This window comes from Plectropomus leopardus, chromosome 7, assembly GCF_026936395.1.
Source record: "Plectropomus leopardus strain MGB_pleo_1.0 chromosome 7, ASM2693639v1, whole genome shotgun sequence".
Taxonomy (NCBI): domain Eukaryota; kingdom Metazoa; phylum Chordata; class Actinopteri; order Perciformes; family Serranidae; genus Plectropomus; species Plectropomus leopardus.
In genome coordinates, this window is record NC_142182.1 from 31114751 (window position 1) to 31136855 (window position 22105).

The 22105-nt window shown below is 39.5% G+C and overlaps 1 protein-coding gene across 1 annotated transcript; it reads left to right on the top strand.

The window, feature by feature from the left end:
* The first annotated feature begins 2808 nt into the window (after positions 1 to 2808).
* Positions 2809 to 21143, top strand: LOC121950504 (protogenin B-like). Its single transcript, XM_042496524.2, has 19 exons — positions 2809 to 2875; positions 3537 to 3836; positions 7332 to 7476; positions 7570 to 7703; positions 7799 to 8095; positions 9028 to 9187; positions 9331 to 9578; positions 10215 to 10379; positions 11123 to 11428; positions 12277 to 12462; positions 14424 to 14519; positions 14637 to 14823; positions 15080 to 15207; positions 15386 to 15556; positions 15930 to 16112; positions 17275 to 17398; positions 17516 to 17654; positions 17800 to 17904; positions 18795 to 21143. Exons 1-19 carry the CDS (start codon positions 2809 to 2811, stop codon positions 19209 to 19211), a joined length of 3558 nt encoding a protein of 1185 aa, XP_042352458.2. The 3' UTR covers positions 19212 to 21143.
* Positions 21144 to 22105: the final 962 nt, after the last annotated feature.

Here is a 22105-nt window from a genome sequence, read left to right on the forward strand (position 1 = left end):
CTCTGAAACTATAATACTTTTAATGTCAGTGAACTAGATAATAATCCATAACTAAAAAACTACAACATAAGAAAAGGCCACTTAAATGTGTAATAAAAGATGTTTGTCTTTAATATAGAACCATTGATAAGACAATTTGAAAATCTAAAGCAAACACATTACAGGATGCTATTAACCTGACTACTGGTTTAAAGCCTTGAATTGTAATTATAAGGCTTCGGATAATTAAATCAATAGTTAGTTGTAATCAATACATAATTACACTCCACTGTCCTCATTTGATTGAATATTGAAGTGTGGAGGTGCATGTTTATGGCACTAATCCCTTAAAATCATTACACAACAGTTCATTGATATGGTTGAGAATACAAGTTATTTAATATCTTTAAAAGGCACAACGCATTTCCCTGTCTGAACGTGACAACTGCGTTTACCTGTACCAGTGAATGGGTGTTTTGCTGATACAGCATGGCCGATCTCACAGCTGGAGCCCATTGTATTGCTATTGAATGAGGGCTGGTAGCCGGGAGGGTCATTGTCAAAAGGCACGGTCGCTGGATCAATATCTGAATTCATTAGGCAGCTGACTTGAAGCCATCAATATCTCCTCATAATTACCAGGTTTTGTGGTAGAAGCAGATGCTGTTCAGGGTGACCTTCTTACCAGTGGGCCCTTGGTAACTGATAATTCAATATGTTCATCTTATTTTGTTTTCTAAAATATCTGATACACAGAAAAGAAGCTCACACAAGGTTAAGTTGCTACATATCAGTGTTACTGATCAGTTTGCAATTTGGAATTCATCGTATGTACGGATGTAATCTATGGACCTGATGGGGTTTTCACATAAATGTGCATTTCAACAACATTAGTCAGTTTATCTGTAACACCCAAAATCACATTTTTTTGTGATTTACAAACTTCAACATACGTCCAACTTCAGCCTTGGACCATTCATTTAGAGGACAAACTCCATGAAAAACGTGTGTAAGACAAAAAAACAGGAGAAATCTCAGGAACAGAAGAGCAACAGACAAATACGCAATAAATGTTTTACATACAAAGTAGACAGTAAAAGAATTAGTGAAACCACAACATTAAGAAAAAAATTATATAGTGTACGGAAATAATGCAAACAAATGAAAAATATAGATTAGAGAAGACATCAAGCAACTTTTAGGTGCAGTAGAAGCAGAAAAACAATGCCAAGAGAGCCTGAAAAGTTGGTTTCATATAGATCAAGATATGTTGTATGAGAAAGACCTCAACATCATAAAAAAACAAATCAGTCACACAAAACACTTACACAAGTAGGCTTTTATCAAAGTAATAGAGAGAGGTTGAATCACACACAAGTAGCTACGGCATTTGGACTGGTAGCCAGACAGGTACCAGCTGCATTTCTGAGCACTGCCAAGGTGCTCTTGAGCAAGACACCCCTATAAACCCCTGATTGCTTGGAGCATCAATTAAGCAGTAGTCCCATCATTCTGACATTTCTCCACTAATGGATTTAGGTCCTATTTGTGCATGTGTGTCTTACTTTGGGCCTGTGTGTGAGATAATGAACACAACAACAGAGTGTTAATATTGAATTTCCCAAATGAGGGATTAATAAGACGGCTCTTCTAAAATTTCAAGGATGCCAAAGGGGAAAACTATAAATTACATAAAGGTGCAATTTTGAGTTTTCATGTCTGCACTTGCCAACGTCCCTAGTCATTTATTTCATTTTATTATTATTATTATTAGTAGCAGTAGATTTTAAATATTTTGTATATTTCAGTTGTTTTCCAAAATATACAACCCAAATACATACAAGAAAGAAAATTATTAGTCCTTACTTTTAAAGCAGTGACAAACCAAAGCAAGATTTTCTGACCGCAAAGGTAAGGGCTGAAGCCATAGCTCATTGCCCCTAACCTTTTTACAGTAATTGTTTTGTCCAGTTCACTTAAGAGTTATACCATTAAAATGAAATAAACAAGAAAAACAAATTATATGTATATTCTATGTATCCCAAAGTCCCAAACCAATATACACACACTGGCATTCATAAGGTAGTTTTATATTTGTCAATAAACTTATTTTTAAATATACTTTTTTTAAAATCTAGAACATGTTTTGCATCTATTCAATGCCTTTTCAAAGCTATTCCTCAGATGAACTCTTTTGACTATTATACATCTTTGTTTTGCATTTGTTCTAAATATTTGTTTTTGTAAACATACAAACTCCTCAAAGTTCATATACTCTCTCAAAGTTCAACCAACTTCTGGATACTGTTTGGAAGCATTTTATTTATTTATTTATTTACTTTATGGCTACATCAGTTGTGCAGTTTCAAAGTCCACTAAATCTCTAAATATGACAGCATGTGAGTTTAAAGGTAATATTTCGGTTGAATATGAAGACAGTTAGCACAGTCCCTGTTATAGGCTGCATATGAGCCTTTAGGAGATCCTTGCAGCCATCTCCAGGTCCACGTGTGAGCATCTAGAAAGGAAAAATCACCATCTCTGATCATTACATCATCCTGTAGGTGCATTAAATTAAATCTCCTGCTCCTGTTTGGTGACAGTTCCTCCTGGAGGCCCCTGGGGTCCCCAGACCTCACTTTGAGACACTCGCTTCTGACCGGTGCGGTCTGCGCATGCGTGAGAGGGCGGGGGATGGGGGGCCCCCGGCACCCCTGTAGCGCCGTTGGTCCTCCGCCGCCGGCAGTCGTGATTTTTGGGATACACGGACAGCACGCAAGAGCGCGGCGGTTCGAGTTTCGGGGGAAAATGACAGAAAAATCCGGATAAATGGCGAAGTTTAAGATGAAAGTCAACCGGCACTGGCTGTTTTATGTTTTGTTTCTTCCTTTATCAAGTAAGTGGCTCATTTTTGCGTTTGTTGTTGATGCTGTTGTTGCACGGACTTTGATGGTACATACTTACGGTAACTGTCTGTAGTACAATGTTAGCTAACACTGTGTTTCCCCTCTGAAACAGACATATTTAACTATTTCGTTAAAGACAACGTTGTTTTATGAAACACGTTGACTAAGAGGAAAAAAACTAGACAAGTTTTTAGCTATGATGTATAACATTACTTTGTATTAGTCCCGTGTTTCTGTTTTATTATTGTCAGTTAACTGTTAATTTCAGTGACGTCTGTGAGGATGCTAACAAACGTCATGTCTAATGTTTATGACAGCAAATATTAAAATCCTATATCATACATCATTGTTCCTGAAAGATACTAGATAGGTGTGTGTGTGTGTGTGTGTGTGTGTTTTATCAGGATAGCGCATTACACATGAACTTATGATAACCATCCTAATACATTTTACATATAGCCAGGTGTATCTGTCAAACAAAAAAGTTAATGTCAATACTATTCAGTATGCTCCTTTTTGAAGCTGTTGTTTGTTAAATCAATGCAGATTTTTTTGTAATCTTGAATGATATGTATGGTCTATCATGGACTGGTGTTATTGTTATGAAGCTGCTCATAAATGACAACTAATGTTCTCATTCTTTTCCTCTAGGTGTTTTATGTTTCAGCGAGTTGTCTTTCATCACAGAGCCCAGTGATGTTACCTTACTACCAAAGGACCCTGTTGTCTTGGACTGTCAGGCTCATGGGCTGCCTCCAGTCACCATCAAGTGGCTGAAAAATGGAGTTCGACTGGCAGAAAGTGAGCACATACAGTTTCTGCCCAATGGCTCCTTGTACATACCAAAGATAAAGCATACCAAGGAGGATTCAGATGAAGGATTCTACCAGTGCCTCTCCCAAAACAAATACGGAGCTATCCTAAGCCAAAGATCACGTCTGACTATCGCAAGTAAGTATGGAGCTCAGATGGAAAAGGTGTTCTTTGGGGCTCACATGGACTTTATTTCTGTTTTCCACTGTTGGGACCAAGATGAAGATGGGTTAAACTAGTTGTTGGTATCCACTTTGTGGTGTCAATATGCAGGCATCAGAATGGCAAGTTCATGGGTTATTAACCTGGAGATGGGAAGCAGATGTACCCCACCCCACTGTTTTTTTCTTTACTGAGGAAAAACCTCTTAAGTCTGGGTTTCCATGTTATTGCAAGTTGTTCAGACTTGGTCATGCTTGAGTTTAAAGCTGTCAGTCCAGTTATAGGAACATTTTAAGAGACAGTTAAAGCTTGATGGAGAGTCAATCTAAAAGCTCGTAAATACTCCATAAACAGGAGTCTGAGTTCACTATCGTTTCCCAGTTTTAAGGAAAAGTAACAGTTGCACACTTAAGAAAGTACCCAGGAAACATTAGCAAAAAGTTAGAAATTAGCCTATTCTGTTTTCTTGTGTTAGTGGGATTGCATTGTCACTGCAGACCCTGGCTCTGTGTAATTGCTGAATGGTCTGCTACACAGAGGAATCTCTGAAAGGCCATTTGCCTTTTAGGCTTTGTTTGTAGTAACCCTGACCGCCCCTGAAGAAAAGGCTAGGTTTTCAGGGCATTTGTTTGTCCACATATCAGTGGACAGGACAGCTGTGTCTATTCAATGGGCTTGGTCTACCATGGACACTTTTCACAGATCTTAGAAGGGATATCCAATGACTGGTGTCATGGAAACTAGCGTGGCCTTCTGAAATATACTGATTTTGACAATGACCCAGACTCTGAGGATAGAAAGTTTTGAGCAGTATGTCCCAATACTAAACACAACCAAACAATTGAGATCTAGATATAGTATGTCACACAGGGACTAAATTTAAAAAATATAAACACGAAGACAAATCTTACAGGCTGATAATCACACCAACTGCACTCTGACAAATATGTTGCGATTTTTATCAATCTATTAAAGGGCAACAAAAATATCTGTCTTTATAAGATGGCAACATAACCCCCCCCAAAAGTCAAGTTTGGCCTTGTGTCCAGCTTTTGTCTGTGAAAGGGTTAAAGGTTTTTGGTCAGCTGTAGGCGGGGAGTGGAGGATGGGCCTCCTCTGTGCTCCCCTTCTGTCCAGAGGTCCTGAGGGTCAGGGGTCAGCAGCGAAAGGCTTTGTGATGTCACAGGCCTGCTCTGGCTGGGCTGCCCTGCTGTTCTTTCTCCCAGCCCCACAATCCCTTTCACTGGTTCAGTCCCTCTGTTGCCCTGTCAAGCAGAGCTCTTTTGTTAAGGAAAGGCCAGTTGGTCATGTGACTGAACAGGCCTGATATTGCAGTAAATAGTGATGATCCTCTCAAAACATGTTTCCTTTCTGGATGCGTATTCCCGGTTGTTCTAGGACTACATCAGTGGATTTAGCACCTCTTGAATTCTCAGCAGGTTTCACATAGCTGTCATAAATTTCTTACAGTGTCTACAAAATAAGTACACACCTGATTTCTTAGCTTTTATAATTCAATACTACTGTAGCATTTGATATAGGAAAGAAAAAACACACCAATCACAAGGTTCTGTTTTGTAGACTAATGGTAACTGACTTCGATCTGGCTCCCAGTTTGGGCTAAAATTGAATGGACAGGGGGTTGAGGCAAACTTTGACCTCTTTAGAGAAACCTTTGTGCTGGTTGACCTAGACATTGATTTGTGCTTTACAACAGAGGTGACCATATTAGCGGATCAGTCTGTGCAGGCCACACCCACTATCTGTATCCCTGATCCCAATACAAGTGAAGACGGCCTGTTATCTCCCAGTGGAGAGTAAACAACATATTGTTTTTAACTTCATATCAGGTGCTGATGGCTTCTCATGATGCTCACCAGTCAGCCATGTTGCCTGGAGCCCAAATAGTTGGATGATTTCAGACTTCATGATAAAACTGACTATTAAAAGATAATTGCCTGTATTTTTGGCATGGATTTTGGTTGTCATGTACTAACCCTAAACCAAAACCTAATGCATTTCCAAGGAATAAATCACAAACAAACCCAAAAGGATATTTTTTTTGTGGCCCTAGTTTAGGCTGACCCCATAATGCACTTCACTTAAGTAGGGTTACCAGTTTATTTGTGTAATGTTAAGAAGTGTCTGTCTTAAATTAAAGGATTGCTCTTTCATTTGGATGTCCCAGAGCTCAGGATTTAAATGTGGAGCTTCAGTGGGAGAACAGGGTATTGATTTTCTTTAACATGATATTGACTTCCTTCCTGTGAGTGAGGGGGGAGGGAGAGAGTTATCACCTTAATGAATGAAGGTCATTGGTCATATCTTACAGAGTATTCTGGAGACAAATACAGTTTGGGGGCTGTTTATTTGTGGTAATTATTGAAAGACCTTTTGAATACATATAAACAGAATGTGACTCAGCAACTTGACCACAGCTGTTTTGGTCATATACTATGCAGGAACTGACAGCTACTGTTTGTAACCAGTATTACCAGAGGAAATGAAAGTTAAAGGAAACCACCTGACATTTTGCTTCAGTATATTTGCTCTTTTCTGGCACTGCATCAGCAATTTTTGTAGCTTCCTCTTGGATTTGTGCTGCTTACTGTCTGGCACCTGGTAGCTACCCCTTTATAAAGTCCCAAACTCATCGCACACTGTGCCCAGAAAGGTCCAGACCATAGCAAATTAAGAAGAAATTATGAAAATACCAGCTGAGGGCAGAGCTTCTGCAGATAAATATACCACCACACACCTCTAGTGGGCTATAAGTGGTTGTTAAGATTTATAACTTTTGTATGTGTCTATACATGTCTTTGTAGGAAAATCCTGCATAGTGTACCTTTCATCAGAGTCTACATTTCAGTTTCTAATCAGAACAACTATGTATAGCTGTTAAATACGTGCATCATGAAACTGACAAAGTGGCAAGATGTATTGTGTCATTCCTGACTTCTGCAAGAAATAGTTTTTGTTTTACATTTCAACATTGTTTTTGATATTCTATATTCCTAGTGGCTGCTGGCAGTCATTCTTATGCAAAGTACATTGATTAGTTTTTATCTATAACAATGCATCATTCAGTGTCATTCTTCAATTGATCCATTGATTGGACCAGCTGGTCAGTATGGGACCTGAGAGCTCATCTGCACACAAGCAAGATCATGGTGTACTAAAAAGATCAATTCCTTTCATAGAATCAGTTAACATCCATCAAAGTCAGGGCTTTGCATGCATAATGCATATTTTTTTTTACCAAATATTGAAAGAAAGTGCAATATTTAGTAAGTGATAAACATAAATAACCACAAAATAAGACGGTGTGAATAATCATGTAAAATATCTAGTTCAATAACCCACGACTAAAACAAATACTCATGAATTTCATAATAAGCTAAAAACAACAGGATTTTGTTCAAATATACTGCTGTTGATACTTCAGCCTTGATTGATATATTTTTTCCACAGGTATCTCAGAGTTTGTGTTGCACCCTGTGCCTATGGTGGTGACTGAGGGCTCAGTGGCACGATTTTCCTGTGCTGTCACCTCCAGCCCTCCAGCTACCATCACCTGGGAGCTCAACCAAAGCACATTACCACTACAAACAGACAGGTACCTGCAGACACGCCTAGCAGCTCCCAAATTCTGTTGTTCTTCATATATATCCTCTAGTTTGACCAAAGTGTTGCCTTTATATGTTCCCAGAATAACGGTTTTGCCCAACGGAGTCCTTCAGATCCACAGTGTACAGTTGGAAGACGCCGGACAGTATCGATGTGTGGCAACTAACATCGGTAGCCGTTTGAAGAGTAGAGAGGCTACACTGACAGTCAACAGAGGTACAGACACTGCATTAACTGGATTTTGGAAATGAGCATTAAAACATAATGTTAAATTGAAAATTGATTTTTAACATTTATCTTTTCTTGTGAAGGTGTAAGCCCTAAACCACGTCAGAGGCCCCGAATCATTGCTGGACCTCAGAATGTCACAGTTTCTCTTCACCAAACTGTGGTGCTGGAGTGTGTGGCAACAGGCAATCCCTGGCCCATCATCTCCTGGAGCCGCGCTGACAGTAAACCCATTGATGTGTACAACGCCAAAGTGCTGGGCAATGGGAACTTGGTTATTACTGATGTCAATTCCAAGCACAGTGGAGTCTACCTCTGCAGGGCCACCACCCCTGGAACCCGCAACTACACTATTGCTGCAGCCAACCTCACAGTTCGAGGTACTCTTAAGCCACATTCCATCTGCACAAAAAAAAATCTGCAAACATCTGGGTTTTTAATTCAGTGGGAATGGGTACGATCAACATTCACACCCAGATTAAATGACTGCAGTAGATACATGGTTTTTATTGTCTCCAGCTCCAATTGGCATGTATGAAAACACAACACCCGGGTGAATGGAATGATGTAAATTCACCTCCGTAATTGGCAAGATGCAATAACGTAACATCACAAGTTATTATTCCAAGTTATACTGTACCAACTTTGAAAGAGAGACTGAATATGTAATATATATATATATGTGTATATATATATATGTATATATATATATATATATATATATATATATATATATATATATATATATATATATATATGTGTATATATATATATATATATATATAATTCGAATTCTTGAAAGCTTTTCAGAGGTTAAACCTCTGAAAAGCTTTCAAGAATTCTGTCCTACAGCTGTCTACTGTTTACCTGTTCTCCTGCCTGTCTGTGATGTTGCACAGACACACTAACAAAACAACCCAAACTCACACACACTAGCTGACAGAAAAGTAGACTCATGTGCTACAGTTGTGTGTTCGCTGGCAATAGGAATATAGCCAATCACCTATATTAAGCAGGTTTACTCATGTTTGAAAAGCCACCGTGCATGCGCAAATTTTAGTGGCAAAGGGGTATTTAGTATTTTTACTGCATTCGTTCTTAGACTACATCTCTTGCTTGTTTCTTACATTTCATATGTCATAACAAATCAAAAGCTTTTGCAGATGTAAATGTTGCGAATGTTTTGTGGGTTCATAAATGGTAGGCAATAGACTGTCCATCCATCCATCCATCCATTTTCTTCCGCTTATCCGGGGTCGGGTCGCGGGATAGACTGTATTTTCACCATTTTTCTCTTACAACTATGTTTCAGTGCCACCATCCATTGTTGAGAGGCCAGAGAGCCAGACCCGTCCAAGAGCAGGCACTGCTCGGTTTATGTGCCAAGCAGAGGGAGTGCCACCCCCACGCATTAGCTGGCTAAAGAATGGAGAGGAGGTTCACTTAAATGGGAGGATTAAGATGTACAACAGGTATTGCACAACATAAGCAGTTGTCATAATCAAACATAGCTAAGTATCATGAAGAAGTATGCCTTACTTACCTAAAATTAAAATTTAAGATTAATTTTTGATGGTTATTACTGATTGTTAATATTTTGTTTCTTGCTCCACAGTAAACTGGTGATTACCCAGATCATCCCTGAGGATGATGCCATCTATCAGTGCATGGCAGAAAGTGAACAAGGCTCTGTGCTGTCCTTGGCTCGCCTTATCGTTGTCATGTCCGAGGACAGGCCCAGTGCACCAAGAAACATCCATGCTGAGACCATCTCAAGCTCTGCTATTTTACTGGCCTGGGAGAGGCCTCTCTACAATGCAGACAAAGTTATTGCGTACTCCATCCATTATATGAAGGCTGAAGGTGAGACCAAGAACCAGTTACTTCTGTTTCAGGTTTTTCCATTTGAGCTGTTGTAGACTGGAAGGGATGAAGGTTTGAAAAGATGCATGATGACAGTCAACCACAATGAGCCATTTCACTCTATCACATGTGATCAACTTTCCTTGGTGAAGGCCATCTGTTGTTGCTGCAGAGAGCAGAGGTCAAGGAGAACTGAGAATGGCAACTTCACTGAAATAACAACAGGCTCAACCAGCCTATTGTCCACTCCCCAGATTGTTCTGTTTGCAGTTAAAGGGACAGGGTCTCTCAATATAAGCCTCACAGTCTTACAAACTGGTAGCGTGAGGTGATATTTAACTTTAGCCATAAGGTTGATGGTAACTCCAGTAACTCCAGTCTGCTTTTGTAGTAAACACATTTTTGGATGTTGAAGTGGGTTTTCCTTAAGAGGCCTGGAGGCAGTTATGTCCCTGTGCTTTGCATTAAACATGTTTATAGAAAAGATGAGTGACATTCAGAAACTGCCAGCATAAAGCCTTTCAAAACACTCACTGTTTACACGGTACATGCCTGACAACCTTTCATAGAAGTCACTTCTTCTTTGGACTATCTTAACCTATTTCCTATCCATCTTTATGATCTGCTCTATCTCAGGTCTAAACAACGAAGAATACCAAGTTGTTATTGGCAACGACACAACCAGTTACATCATCGATGACCTTGAGCCAGCTCGAAACTACAGCTTTTACATTGTGGCTTATATGCCAATGGGAGCCAGTCGTATGTCGGACCAAGTCAGTCAACACACCCTGGAGGATGGTAAGCACAGAGCATTGAGACTCCCAGCATTCCTTGCAATAAATCACTCTGGTAGTTAAGCTAGCATGCATGCAAGTGATGTGTGTACAGAGCACATTGTGAGTGGAAATAAGGGGGATGGGTACTCTGTTCTTTGCACAATTTTCTTCTTGCTAACAGCAAGTTTATGTGTGTAACGAATAGAATTATAAAAGTTTAGCTTTTTGCCATCAGGTTTTTATTGTGAAATAGGGGTCAACAGATTATCAGCCTGGCCGATTATGGGGGCCGAAATTTGGCAGTTTGCTGATTATTTGTATCTGCATTTTATTTTAATAATCACCGATAAAATTAATGAATCAAAAAGTGCAAAGAAAGTGTCATGGAAGTGGCATGGAAGGAATTTGTACTTTGTAAAATCTCAGGAGCTATTTTTAAGTTAATTTTTTATTTAAATTTTCACTTGACTGGATTTCACTTTGGAATCCGCTTTATCTGATTTTCCTTGATTAAAAATTTGCTAAAGGCATTTGAGCAAAGTTTTGTGTTAGAATTTGTTATATTCCAGATTCTAAATATTGACAGAAAGTTGTTATTGTAAATGCGTGTCACTTCCAAATATCAGTTATTAGTCTCATTAACTAAACGATAATTGGTACCAATATCTGCTCTGAAAAACCAATATTGGTCGGCCCCTATCCTGAAGATATCCATGACCACATCAGTAATAAATATATATATGTCATATTTATGTCTTTCCACAGTGCCTTTACGTACCCCAGAGCTAAGTCTGACCAGCCAGAGCTCCACAGATATTCAGGTGACCTGGCAGCCGTTGCCTGCCAAGGTGAGCCGCGGCCGGTTGTCTGCATACAGGCTATCCTATCGCACAGCTGCAGACAGCTCTGTCACCTCTCTGGAGCTACCTCAGAACAGCACTGAATACCTGCTGGAGGGCCTGCAGCCTGACACCATCTACCTGCTCCGCATGGCTGCAGCCACCCGTGTGGGCTGGTGTGAGCCTTCTGCATGGACCTCGCACCGTACACCTAAGACCTCCAGCAGCAAAGGTAAACCTGTGGAAGACTGAAAAGGAAATTTTTCAACATTTTGAGAACTGGTGATGCAAAGCTGTATATTATTCTTGCCTTTACAATCCCATCACATGGTTTGGGTTTTGTTCACTTGTTTATTTATTTATTCATTTATTTTTGACAAAGTTTTCATGTATAAATTGAATTTATTCTAAGGGTCAAAGTCAGCATCTTCAGTAGGGTAAGAGGCAAACAAGTTCATGCTATAGAGAGAATCACATTCATCATTTTGGTGCTCTTAAAATACCAAGAGGATCGCTAGAGCTCATGCAGAGTGGCCCGCTGATGACTAGAGTTTGCTCTTGTAGCATTGTCCCACAGTCTTTGTGTTGGTTACCCAGGAACCTTTGCCCTTGGCTGTCAGTGATGTTAGAGTGGCCTCAGTCACGGGTCATAAAGAGAGGGCCTCAGGCGTCTATGTGGGGGAAAGAATAGCCTCTTTTCATGGCCCGGTGTGTTGGGGGAGGCTGTTTGTCCACCAAAGCAGAATTTATTGTTTTTAAAAGTTTGCTAATATTTTCAGGTGATGTAGAGCACTTGTACTTTTGTATTTGAGAGCATGGTCCAGAACACGATTACCAGCAAATGAGCAGTCTTAATGTTATGTGTATATGTGCATTTTCTTCCAACATGCATCTTATAACTCTGTGACACCCAAACCATTGTGTTGATGTGATCTTCCATCCATCCATTCATCCATCCATCCATCCATTCTTTTTCTATATCCAGTGTCCTGTTGTCTTTTTGTTCAGTCTTCTTTGTACAAAGCAGTATTTTAAATATGAGTGTGTATTGATCCCATGTCTGTTGTCTCTGCCCCATAGTGCCTTCAGCCCCTACTCTTCAACTTGAGCCGCTTAACTGCACCTCCATTGTGGCTCGCTGGCAAACGTCCCCACAATCTGTGGCTGTCCAGGGTTACCGGCTGTGGTACCATGAAGAAGGCCAACCAGAGCAGCCCATCATCCAACTGCAGGCTCAAACCTGTACCTACACCATCAGTGGCCTTGGTGAGTGATGCACTCTTTTTGGCATAGCTGTTTAGCTGTGAGATGATAAGATACTGGAGTGGATGGAATACATGTAACATGAATATTTGACTATGTAAGTGTGTTTCTACCATTTAGACCTGTAAAACTGATGTGGAGACAACAGAGAGTGACCGATGGCTCACACAAATGGGTCCCAATTTAATTCGGTGGGCAGTTGGAAACTAGATTTGCATTTTCACCCTCTGTCCTGATCAATATGGGCTGACCCCTCTTGCCTAACCAGTAGCCCTCCCCAGTCTGGCTGCAGTATTGTGTGAGAGCAGGCTCCCAGGGTTAGAGGTTAGGATCCAGATGTCCCTCCCACCACCGTTTCCCATCCCAGGGCTTGCATAATTATGCCTGGCCATTGTGTTCCATCCAGGGCAAGACCTGCCCTGTAAGACCCTGGCCACTACCCCCTTTAGCTGGACACTGAAACACACAAACAGAGACCCCTGGGATTGGCCAAAGCCACTGACCTCTAGCTGTGAGACAGCGGTCTTGGATTAGGACCCTGCCCCCACTGGTCATCTGGGCTGTCCATGTAAATGACCCACAGCAGTCTATATGCAGTATGAACCAGAGCCACAATGATCAAAACTGTCAACAGTATTATTTTGTGTTGTGTAACTCTTAAAGCACAATGTGGTTCCTACGCAGTTCACACACAAAAAGTTGAAATAGCAACGAGCTAGATTGTTAGTAACTGTTTTTAACTGAAATGTTTCTGTTGTAATAATGTGGTAGATATGAAAAAAAACTTTAGTATGATCATAGATGGATGATCACACAAGCAGCTGTCATTTGTTCCATAATAGCACTATCCCTGATCTCAGTACAAGTTCTGTTTTGAAGCCATGTTTGTGTCTGACTCGCTCCAAGTTTAAGGCTAAAACACAAGGCCAGTAGGAAGAACGTGAAAGGGGAAACAAAAGGGGCCCAGCCTCTCTCTCAAAGCCCTGAGCCCAGATTCCTTCTGTTCTATCTTGGCCTGACCTGGTGACCCCAGTCAACTCCCCCCAGTCCCATGGGCCTAGGATCCCAGCAGCTGAACGCTGCCCCTGGCCCAGCCCCCACAGCAGGCCTGGACACACCGCCTTCACTGGTCAATACCCATAGGCTGACCTTTCACACTGAAAGCATAAAACAAATCTTAACACTCCCTAAAAACGTCCTGATTTAGGAGCTAATGCAATGTTAGCTTCTTTTTTTAATGATAATATTCTGTGTCTTAACTCAAGGTAAAAACAAAATATGATTAGATATTTCCAAACTTCCCATCCCTAGACCTCCATCATTTCTCTGATGTTGTTTAGACAGCACTTGATACAGCCTTGTATGTCTCATAATTACTTTATTTTCAAGTTTGATCTCACCTCTTTTTTTCCCCTCAAATTTTGTGATTTGTTTTTAATGTTTTTGAAAACACAATGTAGTGCTGATAGAGTTTCATAGTTGTAAAATCTTTATAGGCTTTCAAAAGGAAAAGACAGTATCATCTGTGTTAATTTTCATAGAGCTTATTGATCATGTCGCCATGTTTACTGGGCCTTGGGGCTGGTTAGTCTTTTTCATGCTCCCTACACATAACAACACATGATAAATGAGAGGCCGGGTGACTCAGGAGACCATGCATTGTCCGTGCATGGGGAATGCCCAGTTATGACCTAGAAACGTCGCCTCCTGCAGCTAATTGTCAAAGTGTCTGCCTTTTTTAAAACAGATGATGCTGCTCTGCTGATTTGTTAATCATCACCTTTGGTATTTTAATGGTGATCTTCCAGTGTTTGACATTATTAAACAAATGTTTGGCCCCTGCTGGGGTGTTCATTAGAAAAAAGCTGCTCTGTGCAGTTATTGTCATGTGAGATTGACCAGCCTTCAGTTTTGGTGTAGCAGCATGGGTGCAAATGACTGAAAATGGATTATTTGTCTTCAAGATCCAAGGAGGAAGTATCATGTCAAGATTCTGGCTCTAAGTCAAGCTGGAGAGGGCTACCAGACGGACCAAACTATTAGTACTCCGGGATGTGTGTGTAAGTACATTTCTCTATTTTTTACTTCAAAAATTTCACTATTTAAAATGGTATAAAAACCTTTTTTTAAAATACGAGAAATGTAACAAAAATCTGCATTTTGTTTACATTATTCAGCGGCTAGAGACCAACTGGCAGCAGCCCCTCCGCCTCCAGATCACGTGACAGTGTTGGCCAACAATTCCTCTGCAGTGTCTCTGCGCTGGGGCCGACCTGCTTTCCCCTCTGGAAAGGCTGTCAGCTATACAGTCCGCTGTACACCTGTGGGCACCCACAACGCCTCTGCTATACGCTACCTACAAACGTAAGCTAAGAATCCCCCAAAACATTCAATAATTTACCTCTGGCATGATGAATAAAGGGTCCAAAAGATCTTTTGGTTTGGTTGCACACATATTTACATATGTATATTACATTATATGTTTGTGAATGATGTGGCCCTTGACATTTTTATCATTGGCTGCTTGAATTTGAGATTACTCTGCAGCTGCACATTTTATACAGCAAGTAGATGATTTTATACCAAAAGACCATAATTTATGAATATTGTCTGTCCACAGCACCAAACAGAGTGTGATGATTCAGAATTTGGTTCCAAACACTCGCTACGAGTTTGTTGTGCGTCTCCATGTAGACCAGATGTCGAGTCCCTGGAGTTCTGTTGTTTACCATACGACTCTGCCGGCAGGTAATAAATTGAACATTACTGTAACATCATTTTGTCATGGCTTTGTTGCTGTTTGCGTAACTCACCATTTCCTCTATCATGCAAACTCAAATCAGAAAATTGCATATCTCAGCTCGGGAAATTTCTCAGAAAATGTTTATCAATGTGATCAATGTGAATGTGACTTTTGTTTGTGCAGCACCTAGCCAGCCACCTGCAGGAGTGCGAGTGACTCTGATTGAGGAAGACACTGCTCTGGTTTCCTGGAGGGAGCCCACAGAGCCCAATGTGGTGGTTACACGCTACACTATCATGTATGCGTCCCAGAAAGCCTGGATGGCTGGACGCTGGCAGATACTGCAGAGGGAGGGTGAGTAGTGCACTGAATTATGTTATCTGTGAAGTCAGTGCTGCAGACAGTACTTTATGCTATGTAGTTATCATATTACAATTTCAGAGGGATGTGAAATAGTAGAACATTATATAGTGAATTTATGAAGTGATGCCAAACATTTCAGTGTACCTTACCCCGTCGAAAGTGTATTTCTATTCACGGAAGAACCTTCTCTCACCACTAAGAATAGTGGGTTGTTTTCACCTGAACTGTCCAGCTTCAGATGTACCTGTCACAGGGAGCTGTAACAACTATACATACTGTAAACAGTTATTCATGCTGCGTTAAGTGCATCTGCATCAGTTTACTGTGTCTAATCCTTGCTTTGTGTTTTTGCTTTTATTCACAGGAAGCCACACAATGGCCCTGCTGGAGAAGCTGGAGGCGGGAAATGTCTACCTGGTGAAAATCTCTGCCTCCAACCAGGTCGGCGACGGGCCTTTTTCTGACATCGTGGAGCTGGCACTGAAGCGTGGAAACACCCAACGCAGCAAGAACCCCAGACACTCTGACAGCTTCCTGGATACAACAGGTAAAAATCAAGAAGCAGATTGCAGATTGATTAGTTTAATATATCAGGGTGGAGGTTCTGTGGCATTCAATCTGTGATTATATGGAAGTAAAGCTATACTTAACTGTTTCTGGTGTTCTTAGCTTGAAATGAAATGCTCTGAGGCTATACTGTAATATAAATGTTGTGATGCCTCTTAAGCCTTAATGTGAGTCCAGCCTTATTAGATCTATGCATCTTGTGCTTCCATGTGCATATTTAAACTGAGAATACACTTTGACATGAGTATCGATTTATAATCATTAGTAAAAATTGTCTTTTTAGAGTGAGTCAAAGTTTGTCTCTAGTAGGAGACAAATCACCTTAGGTCAGGAACACTTGGTAGCCCTAATAATGAATAACCAAAACAGATGTTCAGAATAGACACCCGCAAAGATGACATTTTTTTGTAGGCCAACCTGGAAGTTAACATCACTGTGGTTCACTTGACAAAAGACCAATGGGATTTTTCCACTGGATTTTGAGTTATTGCAGAAAATAAGCTCTGTGGAGAACAAAACTTTATGATACTTACATGTTATGTTCAGCAAGATACAAATCACAAGTGAATGCCACTTTTATCATTTTGAAGTGTAAATGCAATTGCAATACATAAAAGTAACATTACGCGGTATGACTTCAGCATTGCCATCACAGCGAGGCTGTAAAGCCTCATTCAAACGAACTCTTAAACAAACCTGCTGACTTTGAGACGAGGGAACCAGAAGTGCAAAAATGACAACTCAGTGTCCAGTTTTAGGACTAAATCCTGCAGCACTCTACAGGCAATATAAAACATGAAGTTTAATGTTTTTAATGTCTGTATTCTTTTCTTTTTTTTCTCGGAATTATTCGTTTTATATATTTTAGTCACATTTTCTTCAATTAGTATTAGGGTTTTCATATTTAAGGTAGGAATATGAAGAAGATAAAGTGTTGGTGTATTTTTTAATATAAGTAAAGTCCCACACACAGTGTTGATCATATACTGCAAACAATAGATGTTAACAGCAGTCTCTGTGCTGAGAGTATTATCTGCTGTTTTCCTTCAGCGTTATCACTCTTCTTTATATCAGTGTTCTCTAGCTGATTGCGACTAATGTGTAATTATTTCCATTCATAAACACTGATGTTTGTCTTCCAGTGTTCTCTGATGGTCTCTACCACATAGACCAGAGGTCCATGACAGGGATCATCGTTGGTGTGAGCATCGCCTTGGCCTGTATTGTTATGTGTGCCTTAATCCTCATCAGTAAAGGCAGACCAAGGTACAGATTACAATCATATGCAATCATTTTTGAAAAATTGTTGACAGTTGTGTTGCAAAACATTAAAATGATTTTTTCTGACATTTGTTTACATTATTATCTTTGTATGACTAATAGAAAATCCTCCAGTCACAAAGTCATTGCTGTGGGAGCTGCTGAAGGTCCACATGGCGGTTTGTCCCTGCCCGTTGAACACCATAGAGAAAATGCAGAGGCCCTTATACCCATGATAAGTCACCACTTTATAGATACCAAGGTAAGACAAACAAACAGTGAGAATGACGTAATGATGATGGTTCTTTTGGTTTCAAAAATAAAAAAAAGAAGTTTAACTGTTACATGTTTGATGTTCATTTCTAATATTTTTTTACATCATATATTTTCTTGGGGTTTTTTTCCAGGGGGGATCGAATATGATCATAAATGGTGCTGGTCCAGTCGGCAGCAGGCAAAACAAGAGATGGCTGCTCTTCAATAAGGACGTCAGGAATCGAGCTGAAACTGATGTAAGTGATAAAGCATTGTAAAAGCAATTATAGATTTTTGTCTTTTCCTTGTTGCAGAATGTCTTCTATCAGTAATACCAAATATGGCTGCTGCTGCATTAGGTTGGAAGTCAATATTGAGTGCTTTGATAGTGTTTTGAAGATCACAGACCAGTAGGTAGTCAGAGCAGGGCATGACCAAAACATATGGGTTTAGTTGGCAGGGGTATTATGATGCCTATCACAACTTGCATCTGTATTAGGATTTATTTTAGCCTTGGAAAAATGAGTGCGATGTAATACTTTGAACTGTCAAGTCAAGTCAATTTTATTTATAAAGCCCATTACCACAAAACACAGTTTGCCTTAGAGGTCTTTACAGCATACGCCATCTCTCTGCCCTTCGACCCTCAGATCGTCTGAGGAAAAACGCCCCCAAAAAAACCCTGTAATGGAGGAAAACCATTGTGTTATGCTTAGTTTTGCACAGGAGGAGCTTTTATTTACTCTTCATAGAACGCTGCTCCAAACGTCCTCTTCTAAGTCCTTCCCTAGCCCATCCAACTAGTTTGCCCTGATCTTCACAAGAGTTGTGTTTCTAAGATAAGCTTTACAGTCATTTATTCTTGAAATTAGTCTTTTTGAGTTTGGTATTTCTAGCATATCATCTATGCATGGAACTGAAGATATGTATGTAGAGTTAGGGCTGTGGTGCTAAGGAAGTGGAAATATTTAAATAAAATGGACCGTGGAAGGCCGAATTTGTGTAACAAGTCATCAAGGCTTGCAAATATACACTTTATGTGTATAACTTTAGAATTAAAAATGCTCTGTCTTTGCCAAAGAGAAAATTCAGAGAGCCAAATTTCTTTTTAATCTTTATTTTAATTTTGTCTTCTGTGTCTCATCAGGCTGAACAGAGAGCCAGCTTGTACGAGGCTGGTAAAACAGTTTTGAGGTATGACGAGCATTTAGGCTCAGCGCCCCTGCCACCTTCGTCTCGGGAGATCATCTACGGACCGTATCACTCAGAGAGCTCTCACACCAGTGAGGGCAGCCAAGAGACGGGAGACTCAGGACACTACTCCAACGAAGACAGCAACGAAGAGATGAGCAACCCGTCGACCAGCCAAAGCTCCCGACCTGGATCTTTTGGGCAGGACGACGGCGCTGCTGTCGCTGAGCTGGAGCAGTCTTTCAAAGTGGAAAATGAGAAGATGCCGAACCAGCCCCTCCATCACTCTGCCCCTGATGCTACCCGGCTCTGCTGTGCCTCAGAGGGCTCTCGCCCCGCCCTGTACACGTCCCAAGCAGTCGGCTCCTCCTGACACCACCCGGCCTAGATCTGCTCTCCAGCAGCCGAAGCTACGCCACTTCTTCCTCGTTTGCTTCCTGAGTTGAGTCCCTCGGTTATTTCCTGAGGCACAAGGGATCAGGAAGCCAGCTGCTGCGACGGACGAAATGTGCTTTTGCTTCAGATCTACCTCAGGATTTTTGTATGAATGTTTGTATAACATCTTATTTCCATTTTTTTCTACCTGTCTGTGTTTGTGGCATTGTCTGTCCTAAACCAAAGCTCACCCATGATGAATGTTAAAAAAGAATGTCAAAAAATGTACTTTGATACATTTCCATTATATTTAATTACTTTCCACTGGAGCAGAGGCCGCAGTTGGGCCCTTTTGACTTATTATCTACCTCCATGTTCTGTTCTTGTGTATACATTACTACCTCCTTTTTTTGCCACATATTGTGCAGTATTATCTCAGACTCAGGGGCGGAAACATTTCATCGCCATGTCTTGTTACCTCTTTTAGGGGCTTTGTTATTTAGAGCTCCTCATTTTTTCAATTCTCTCAACTTTTTATTTCACGGTTGAAAGAGCTTTTGTTACACATTGTTTGTCTCTGAATGATGTATGTTGTGAAAATAACAAGTGCATTAGATATTGTCGAACTACTCGAGCTTTATCATATAGTATTGTTTGGCATTTCCAGTGCACTGACCTCAAAGCTTTAACATGGCCTTAATATCAAAAGGGCTTTGCAAACTAAAGAAGAAGAGATCCAAAGATGGGAAAAATTGTACCCAAAGAGTTTTTGATAATACAAAAGATATTCTATGGCAACCAAATATATATACTAAGGGTGCGTTTGCCAAAATATTGTCCTTACCAATGATGTAAATTTCCTTTAGAATGGTGGTTTGAATGCTTTTCTCAGTGTAAATTTTTTGATGCTTTATTCTGGTGAAAGCTTTAGCACAAGTCTCTCCCCGACTTGTGTTCCGTTTGCCTTCTAGACCATTGCTAAAACGCAGCGGTGACGCCGATGCTATTATCCAAAGAGTTGTCTCCTTCCTCAGATGGGTATGGCTTTTCATTCAGTTGATCTTTGGTACTATGAGGTGGAAATAGTTGAGACACAGCCAAAGATCCAGTTTTTATGCTGCCAGTGATAGATGATGATATTTATACTTTAGAGCATCGTCTTATCACCGTTCACCACTATTGCTGTACGGTGGGAGAATTCTCTTTCTCTCACCGTAATATTTCCTGTCCAGGTGTGACAATGAAGGATTCTGACTATCAAGATGGAAACCCTATGTGTGAAGAGCAACATAATCAATTTTTATATCTTTGTAATACAAATAATCCTAACCAAAGAAATTTAAAGTCTCTGTTATTTAGTGATTTTCTTTGGTTTTCATTTTACATTATTTGGATTTAAATGTGATATAATTTCCAATGGTTTTGATTGCTAGAAAGGCATTTTTACTTTTTGTTTTTTTTAAAGCTTGAGATGTCAAACTGTTCTGTCTTTATCTCCATGGAATTTTACCTCAATGATACTTAGGTAGATAACATTGGAAAATTTGATTTAGATTGTCTTTTTAGCATGATGTAAACAAAAACATGTCCCCAATTTGAATGTGACATTTTACTAAATTAATAAGACTGGTTTCAGGTTCAATGTCTGTCTGTGTAATGCGTTTATATAAAAGGTTAATTTGAAAGCCACATAATTTTGCTGAATTAACTCAGGTGCCAAATGTAGATTTAGAATGTAGGCTTAAATGTTAATATTTAAGTTATGTTTTTTTTATTTTATATTTCAGCTTTTGAATACCAAAATACATCTTTTAATCCAAAGTGAGCAACAGATCAAATTATTTTCAGTGCTGAAATGTTGCAACAGACTTTTTTGATACTCTCAAGATGATCACGAATACTAGATAATAAAATTTTCCTTGGAAAAATGCATTTGTGTTGGTCTTTGGTTGTGTGTTTGTGAGCCTTTTAAATTTTGATTATATAATATTTGATGATATTTTGAATAACAGTGTAAACTGTATACAGTTCAGTACTACATCAACAGCCTGCTAGAAACAGTAGTGCAGTCTTAGTGAATAGGTGAGAAACAATGAAACTGTTTTCTACATGGTTAACACTAAGTGTTATATTTTACCTGAGGGTCTCCACCATAGACTGTATGTAAAGATTTATATCTATATATACAGTCTGTGGTCTCCACACATCTTTGACCCTTTTCACAGTGAGGAGAATTTCTCTGTACATAAGTCTGTGGAGCTACATTTCACTCCATAATCAGTATAAAGTCATGTGAAAGGAAAATCAGCATGGTCCCAAAGTGTATGAAAAACAAACAAAGTAATAAGCAAATGTTAAAATATTGTGTTCTTATGTATTCATTATTAAATGAAAAAAAGACACTATTATGTAAATAGAAAATGAGTTAAATTGCAAAGAACCCCAAAATGATTTTTAAATTGTATAAAATTAAAATGATCAAAAATTATAAAATTATTAAAATTCTTTTTTTTTTTTAAAATAATCAGCCTTGATGTAAATTGGCTTAAAGGTGAAGGATTTGTGAAAAAATTTCATCTGAAATAAATTGCAATGTTCTGAGATAATTATCACTTTACTGAGATAAATAAAACTGTAAATCAAAATGTAAAAACCCAAATGAAATGTAATAGTAATTGGTTAAACAAGTTATTTATTTTGCAATTTGCTGATTCCTTTTTATATATTATTCTATTTATTTGGACGCGTCATTTTGGACAATGTGAAGTTATAATGCTCTGTCTTTTTTTACTGACCGACCTCAAAACAAGTGCAATTTTTCCAGGAAGAGAAATGTTTACAAACGCCCAAGTTTAATTCAGTGCAAATTTAATTTGAAAGTAGAAACATGGT

Bases quoted from the DNA above. Each gene is read 5' to 3' on its own strand.
- LOC121950504 (XM_042496524.2), top strand. From the start codon at position 2,809: ATGGCGAAGTTTAAGATGAAAGTCAACCGGCACTGGCTGTTTTATGTT. The intron at 9,188-9,330 runs GTATTGCACAAC...CTTGCTCCACAG, and splicing joins AGGATTAAGATGTACAACAG to TAAACTGGTGATTACCCAGA. The intron at 17,905-18,794 runs GTAAGTGATAAA...GTGTCTCATCAG, and splicing joins GGAATCGAGCTGAAACTGAT to GCTGAACAGAGAGCCAGCTT.